The sequence below is a fragment of the Ipomoea nil genome, unplaced genomic scaffold (genome assembly GCF_001879475.1).
Source record: "Ipomoea nil cultivar Tokyo-kokei standard unplaced genomic scaffold, Asagao_1.1 scaffold1317, whole genome shotgun sequence".
Classification (NCBI taxonomy): Eukaryota; Viridiplantae; Streptophyta; class Magnoliopsida; order Solanales; family Convolvulaceae; genus Ipomoea; species Ipomoea nil.
Genome location: NW_017617745.1, coordinates 2,241,867 through 2,250,672, shown reverse-complemented (window position 1 = coordinate 2,250,672; position 8,806 = coordinate 2,241,867). Strand labels below are relative to the sequence as shown.

The window sequence follows — 8,806 nt, the reverse complement described above, 5'->3', positions numbered from 1 at the left end:
TGATATCCGTCATATATTTTGTTAAATACTTAAACATAAATTATATATTATTAAAAATAAATCATATCATTTAAAAGATCTCATGAACACGATTAAAAGAAGACTAATATTGAATATAAGATTATTTAAAAATTAAACTAGATATAACATAATTTTAACAAAATTAAAATGAGTACATCAAAAGTTCAAAACTACTCCGTATTATTTTCATTACAATTATATTGTATATTAAAATAATTAAGGTATTAATATAAAGTTTTAATTTATGAGAATACAAATTATTTTAGTGAATGAATAAAATTTTGTGTAAATGGGATGTAGATGAAAAAAATTTGATGTAATAATATACTAGGAATATACTTTTTTGGTGTAGAATTGAGTGTTTTAGGTCGGAGATGGCCTAAATAGCAAAAAGACATAAATTTACTATTCCACCCTCAATTAGTAAACATCTTCCGTCTAAGTTTCTGGGTAGAAACGTCCTAAAATTTTGAGTATAAATTATCACATCACATGAGAAAGGAAAAAACTCAGCCTTACAGCGAGCTCGAGCGGTCGAGCCCGTCGTCACCGGAAACAAAGCCAAGCGCCACCGCCTACCGGAATTTCCACCGCATAAACCGATAACCCGTCGAATGAAAAGCAAAAAGGAGAAGTTGGCAGCTTAATTCTCCGTTTCTGTTATGGCCGCAGCATCGTCGCCTGCCTTAAGCAACCCCAACGCGGATTCCCCCGCCGCCGTCTCCACCCCTCCTCCGACCACCAACGCCTCGAAGAATCTACGAGGGCTTAACAAACCTAAGTGCATCAAGTGTGGCAACGTCGCTCGATCTAGGTAAAATCTCGAATTATATTCGGTTGTTATAGTTGTACTGCAATTTGTAAAAAAGTTCTTCGGTGTTAATTGCTTTGTAATTTTTAAATTTAAATTTAAATTTAAATTTTTTACTTTTTGTGTGTGTGTGTGTGTGTGTGTGTGTGTGTGTGTGTCGATACAGGAGCTTAGAACCCTAGGGTTGAGCTTTTTTATACTCCGTATCTATTTATCTCTCTGTTTGTTTTTGAGTGTGTGTTTGAGTGCCAGTGTATTTGCAAAGTGTATCCTGGGACACATACACGAGTAACAGTGACAATGTGATTGCGATTTTCCTAATGCAAGTGTTAATTTTTGTTTTGAACCTTACTGTTATATGCTCTGCTGTGTTCTTGATCACAAAATGGAAAAAAGAAAAATGGATAAAGATTATATCTTTTATTAAGGAATTTCAGAGAATCTTCATTAGAATTTCCAAGTTTGCCATATCTCTTTATTTGCTACAGTGAGTTGTCACTGGGATTCAGCATTTTCAAATAGGATATTCAAATAGACTCGGATGACAAAAAGATTTGGTACAAAGAATGATAATTTGGGTCACTAAATTCAACATTAAGAATTGCTGAGTTGGATAGCTTTGAATCTTCAGACCTATCTCGATTTTTTGGTTCATAAATAACTGTTTGGTTTACATGTAGGGTTATAAATGTGGTTTTGGATTTGGGTGTCTCTTGGCAAACTCTATATGAAAAAAAAAACATTATTTCTATCTTAAAAATTTTGTCAATTTGGAGGTCTCCTTAATGCATAAAAATAAAAGGTAGATGCTTAACATTGGATTACCAGTGAATATCTTTTAATTCAGTGAAAATGTCTCTTGCTTGCTTCAAGATTTCAAAAAGACCAATGATTCATGCAATTCAATTCTAAAAATTGTTATCTTCGACGAGGCAGCAGTAGTTAAGATTCATGTGGTTGGCCAAGTTTGCTGTCCTTATTCACACCCTTTGACTACAGTAAGAGAAGGTGTTTCGGGGTGGGTGGGGGGGGGGGGGGGGGTTTGATCCTATACTTATGCTCCTTGGTTTGATAAAACTCCCTACAATCTTGAAGTTCTAGTATAGCTCTTTGTTTTTTTACCAGTTTCTCCCTTTTTTCACATAGACAGTGCTCAAAAGCTCTAATGTGAAAGCTTAGACATTTAGTTTGTGACACATGAAGATGAAATATTATTGGTCAATTAGAGGATTAATACAAGTAATCTCATGAAAGGCATTTCCCTATAAGAATAATGGCTCTTGAGAAATGGTGGAGATTTCTTTGGATATGTCTAAAGGTCACTTTGAATCCTCGATGAAAGAGAATTGTGAACATGGGATATAAGGGGGTTAAGGAGGGTACATGACTAATATTTCTTCTGTTTGGGGTTTAGTATGTGATTAACAATCCATATTTAGTTTGAGAGACTAGGGACTAATGAGCTTAGGTTTCCTACCTTTGGGCTTGGTATGTAGTTGGGCCAGGAGTGTTAATGGGCTTGAGTGGTGGAGGGGTAGTTAGGCCTAATGACAAGGAAGTCTACCCAACGTAGTGGCGAAGGAGGTGGTGGAGGTTGTTTGAGAGCGAGAAAGATTAGGCCAAGCAAAGATAGAGTTGGGATATATCCTAGTCCTTGTTTATGTGCGAGTCCATCATCTATATTATAGGAACCCAGTCATTATGTAATTATGAGAGGTAGTAGGCGATGATCCCTCCGATAAATAGGGGCCTTATCTCTATAGTGTACACACAATATTCCTTGAGCAATAATACTCTCTCATTTTATGCATTGTTGCTATTTCATCCTTATACTTTGAGCTAGTTTTTGGACTTGCCTATAAGTGGGAAATCTAGTTCCATTAGGGACAAGATTAATTAAACTTGAAGAATTTACTAGTATCATAGTCTCACAAGGAAATGGGCAGCTTGGGGTGTTGTCTTGTTGGATGGGAACAGGTTTTAAGGGGTTGGGTAGGTAGGCAAAAGATTCAATTTCTCCCAATCTAGTGGCTTGCAGCCCCCTTAGCCATGCATAAGGTCAATTTTTACAATTCTAAACTAACAATCTTTAGACCAACTGACCAAATTGTCAAGATCAAGTGCTTACCACTATGCCAGAAGTTATAGTTAGTTGCGAATATGTAATTATATTTCCTTATATTTGCTTAACAATTAGCGTCATATTTCGAATTCACACCAAGTGACAGGATTCTATATTTGGTCTTCTAGGCCTTCGCCCAACAATCCTTCCTAGAATTTGCTAGTCATCAACTACACGTCTACACTACTAAGCCAAAAGCTATAACTAGTAGCAAATGCACAATTATATTTCTTTATTCTTGTATAGTAGCCAATGCCATGTTTCGAATCCACATTGTGTATCAAGGTGTTAGACTTGGCCCTCCAAGCCTTAGCCCAACACAAACCTTGGTTATGTGGAGCTTTACATATACCCCTACCCTTACCCCATGTACCAAACAATCCTAAAAATGCTTCTTATTCAGAATGATGAGCTTAAGATCAATATGAAATTCTTAAAAGAGAATCGTTACAAATTAAAAGAAACTAGGGAGTTGTTGGTTCACTACTTAAGGATGTCAATCGGAATCAAAGATTTTCTATTTTCTGTGTTAGAGAATGAGAATGAAATACCTAAGGAATGAAAGTTTTGATTAATGAGCTTCTTCTTGGTTTCATTTCCTTTTTACCCCATTTTCGTCTTCGCCATTTCTTCTCCTCTTCGTACCTCCTTCATGTTGTTTCTTGTCAAACAGAAAAGATTGAAACTGCATATTAGTATACTACCTCATTGGAGGAGAAAGTCGTCACTGTAGAGAAGTTGTTGCCATTTACTGCCGTCATTTCACCGTCACCACCTTGGCACCGGTGCAGAAGTCACTATGTACTTGAACTACACTGCTACCTTTGTTCACGAACTTTTTGCAGAAAAGAATAAGATAGAGTAGTGCTCTGTAATAGAATGGGGATCTAGGGAATAGAGATTTTGACCATTTGCCCGTCACATTTACGCTATGTTTTTTGTGTTTTGTTTTGTTTTTTTTTTTTTTTTTTTAAAACCTTTATTATATTTGCATTTATTTTCCTCAACATAAATACCAAAAGTACATGCTGATATCAAGTGAATTCGTTTATTAACATTTGAGTATTTGTTTACAGTAGTACTTTTTTTTTTTTTTTTTTTTTTTTTTAAATCTAACTTTCAAGATTCGATTTCAATTACATGGATATTTAATCCAAACAATAATTTCAATAGTAATTCCGATTCTAGGTTAGTCAAACATACACAATACTTTTCTTAAAACCCATTCCAATTATTAAGTATTTGATTCCAGTTCTAATTTCGATCCCTATGTTCGAAACAAACGCCCCCTAGAGTTTCCTTTTCAGCTGTTCACATTGGATCCCTAGAGTTTCCTTTTAAAGTGTTCACATTGGATGACGCACCCAATGGCTGTGCATGTGTGCGCATGTGCATATAGTTTCGCAATTATCTCTTGTTTCACCGATTTAGCAGTTCATTAAGTGGTTTCGGTTCATATTGTTTTTAGATTAGATGACAAAGATTAATATTATTTTGTTAAGTATTTTAAGGTTCATAGTTATCTTTAGTTGTCATAAATTTGCCGAGCACTTTTTCCTTACATAGCACCCATCTACGGCATGGAAGAAATGGAGAATATAGTTACTAACGAAGAAAGGTGATGCGTTTTTTCAATGTTTTTATGTATGTGTTGAAATACCTATGGTTGACCTAGGATCTTCATCCTTGATGATGTCTTCCTTTTACCCTTCCTTTTCATTCATAGCAATCTAGCAGATTACTGGCTCCCTCTTCTGGTGCTGTTGTTTCTGTTATAAAAATTTTGTTAATTTTATCTTTTAATCAGAACATTATTGTGGTAACGGGGGTGCAGATCTATAGACTTCCTATTTGAGATTCATAATTAATGGAGAAATTTTTTTTTCCTCTTTGTTTCAGAAATAGTTTTAAGCTGAGGTGGTGGTTATTAATCTGAAAGACACAGCGTTAGTTGTATTGTTCAGCAGCTAAATAGTACAATCAATAAGAGTTATGAATTTGTAATCTTCTCATTTACTGTTTTCTTGAAGCAGAAACAGTGAATAAATTTTGTCAGAAGAGTCTGATTATATGTATGAAAAATGACATTTTTTTAGCTTGCAACTGTGCGAGTCTTATTGAATCAACTTGTCACTTTTATGAGTTCTCCATGACCATTGAAAGGTAACTATGATTTTCCTTCCATCTTTTTGATTGACCAAATTTAAATGTGCAGGTGCCCATACCAGTCATGCAAAAGCTGCTGTGCAAAAGCTCAGAATCCCTGTCACATACATGGTTCGCAATACTTTACTGTCCTTAACTTTGGTTAATAATATTTTGTTGTGGTACCATTTGAAAATTTCTCACTTTAAGTGTGCACAATATGGTTGTCATTAGTAATGTAAATCTTCACACTGGAATATTTATGAATCAGAAACTCTCAACTTTGTTCGTAGAGTTATAGGATAGTAATACTACAGAGTATGCATACAGAACCTCAAAGTTGAATAATAGTATTATCCTATGATTTTAGCTCTAGAGATTAGGAATGAATGCCCTTATTAAAAAAAAAATAAAAACACCAACAGGCGACAGTCGATGAATTTGAAGACTCGCATTAATAACATAGAGCCATATCAGGTTTTAATATCCTCCCTACTCCCTCAAACAAGAAAAAGATAAGCAACCTGAAAAAGAAACAGCAAATGTTTCAAGCCAATTGGATTGAAAATTCTTTCCTTGTGTTGAGTACTTGAAAAAGATCAAAATTGTATAATAAAAGAATAGTGTATAACTTGCTGAACTAGTGAACCCAGTTTTGGTACCTTTTTCAATCAGTAAGTTTGGCATATGGATCTTGTAAATATCTGAACATAATGAAATTTATTAGAGAGAGGGAGGAGAGGTTAGAGATACGCTAGAGGAATCAAAGGAATTTGGTGCCAAAGAAGACATCCTTGTCTGCGAGTTCAAGGCTGAAGAGCCAAGAACCGTGACAGTGCCAATGGATTAAGAATGTTCTTGAATGGCAAGCATTTTACAGAAAGATTCCATTTCTTGAAAGTAATTTCTCATTGTATTAGTGGCTGAGTGGGAGAAAGGGACAAGGGGATATATAGATGAATTGATATAATCAGGGATTTTCAAGTATCTTTGCAAATAATAATTTTTTGTTTTAAGGGCTTCTTGCTCGTGATATTTATTTGCTGAGTTGTGTGGCTTTGGCATTCTCAATTGCAACTATGTTTTTTTTTTTTTTTTTTTTTTTTTTTTTTTTTTTTTTTTTTTTTTAAATATTTATTTGCATGTATTTATGTGTGTGTGCGGTGCATTCTTGGTTGTAACTTGTAAACCTCTAGAACAATATGATGTGACCCTAATCAAACTAGTGCTCTGACTGGTTAAACTTCGGAAATTCCTTGTCTTTTTGAAGTCGAGGGCTATGATGCTGTCTAAAAATTTCTAACTGTTCCACCTGTTCTTGACTTCTTGTCTCTGACAATTATGTCTTTGATTGCAATCATTGCAGTTCTTAAAGGTCAATCAAATCTTCTAGATAAGGCACTGTCTTCAGGCTCTCCTATAGTAGACCAACAATCCACTGAGGCATCTCACCCCGGGTAAGTTGTAGTGTGAAACTATGCATGATATATTTTGTGTCCCAATGTCTTCTTCAAACTCTTCATTCAGAATATTTGATAATTTGTGCATTTTATCTTTCACTATTATGAAGATGACATTTTCGAAATTCAAACACCATGTAGAGTTGCTCTTCCAGTCATTTCCATTATAGATTATGCTGAAATGTCTGAAAAGAATGGCAATTATCATCTGGCTATAATGATATTCAGTCTCATTGGTTTTGCATATCATTTTACATCGTAAATCTCTTGATAGAGCAATGCCTTTAGCAAATTTCGTTATTTTTCTTTCTAATCTTTCTTTTTGGGTTTTACCATTCTGTCAGCGCTGCATTGCCAATTGCTCACATTTCATAAAAATTTCTTGACAAAATGTTTTTAGCACATTTCATTATTTTGCTTTCAAATCTTTCATTTTGGGTTTTACCATTCATTCTGTTAGAGCTACATTGCAAATTTCTCGCAGTTCATGGTGACTTTGTGACTTATAAACATTCTATCTTCTATTTTTCTGGAGAAACACTTCCAATTGCATACTTATGTTTTCAGATGGTCTTACAGTTTTTATAGTTGTGTTTTCCATTTGTGCATTTTGTTTAGTTTCCCTAATTTATACCTTGTTGCAGAGTGAAGCCAAAAAATTTTCCGACTTTTCTATTGGTAGATGTCTCTTATGATCTATACGTCTTTCAATTTCAGGGCCTCACACAGACCTGCTTCTTTTCGTCAGCTTTCAACAAATTTTGCTCAGTTTAATAATTTGCAAACCCCACTCAGAAGGAAGCCACTAACAAGAAAGGTTTATAGATATCAATCATATCATAATGAATTGTATATATTGTTCTCTTTGGTCAAGCGATTAGGTGTCCTGAACAGGTCCTAACTGTAGGAGGGACCTTTAAGCCCGTATCATACTCAGGCTAATCTCCATTCATACTGGCCCGGCCCAATTAAGGGCAAAGTGCTGGCCAGATTGGTTTTTCCATACGAGAGGGGGTTCGAGCTCCCGACCTCTCTTAAGGGACGAGACTGCACGGCCACTCACGCCAACCAAGCTGGTTTATATATATTGTTCTCTTTTATGTTAAGAATAGTTAGCCTAATCCAAGGATTCTTTTCAGGATGCACAAGTTATAAACGAATGGAGATTTTTAAAGTTGAAGGAATTTAGGGACAACAACATTGAAATTGAAAACGAGGCGTTTGATCGCTACATGCAAAATGTTTTTCTGTTAGAGGAGGCATTTGGGGTGAATTCCGAACAAGATGGGCAGGCCGAGGACGGATCTTCCTCAGAAAATCCCAAACCAGCCACCGAAGAGGCGGTGAGTATGGAAGCAATGGTAGCCGGGTTTAAGTTGCAGCTCAGATCAGATCCGGTTAGAATCGAGAATACTAGGAAGAGGATGCAATACATAGTCGATCAGGGGCTAAAGAAGCTTAGGAAGCTGGAACTCGATGAAGTCACCGGTGATCTCAGTCAACCCGAAAACCCGGAGACATTCAAGTCGCCACAAGCCGAGTGGACTTCGGCCTTGGGTGACCTGATTGACAAGATGAACAAAGCCCGGAACGAGGAAGATTTAAAAGCTTGCTGGGAGATGAAAACCGAGCTGTTTAACAGACACAAGGAGAAACAGGAAAGCTCTGAGTGCGTCGAAGCTTCCAAGGATCCATGTCTGCCAATTCCCCAAACTGGCATATCCCTGAGAGGAGAGTCGAGCTATTCTCCACCAAAATGGTTTAGCACAACCGCCATTGATGACGAGGAGTTGTGCCAGATTAGTGCACAGTTTGATTCACTTGAGGACATAGAAGACTTATAAACTTAAAAACAATAAGCATCTAGTTCTTGTAATTGCTGTGCAGCTTACGTCGACGAATTGGTTTTAGGTAGAATTGAAGAACTGTGTAGGTTTCAATTTCTTATACGTTGGATGTTGGTAATATTCTTATTACAATGTCGACTAAACTAGAAGCTTAATTAGGCCCTTAGCTAGAGATTTTGAAGAGGTGGATTTTATTCACAATGTACTTTTTTTTCTTTTTTTCTTTTTTCAGTTAAAATATGTCCGCAACAAGTGACAATTAAACTTTTGAATCAGCTTGGTTGGTGTGGGTGGTTGTGCACTCCTATCCCTAAGAAAGGTCGGGAGTTCAAACTCTTCTCATATTGAAAAACAAATCTGGTCATCACTTTGCCCTTAATTGGGTTGGCCCGATGCATAC

At 36.0% G+C, this 8,806-nt stretch overlaps 1 protein-coding gene across 1 annotated transcript; it reads left to right on the top strand.

The window, feature by feature from the left end:
- The first annotated feature begins 529 nt into the window (after positions 1-529).
- Positions 530-8,604, top strand: LOC109185420. Its single transcript, XM_019335446.1, has 5 exons — positions 530-835; positions 5,170-5,231; positions 6,466-6,556; positions 7,277-7,376; positions 7,699-8,604. The coding sequence occupies exons 1-5, from the start codon at positions 684-686 to the stop codon at positions 8,401-8,403; spliced, it is 1,110 nt and encodes a 369-aa protein (XP_019190991.1). The 5' UTR covers positions 530-683; the 3' UTR covers positions 8,404-8,604.
- Positions 8,605-8,806: the final 202 nt, after the last annotated feature.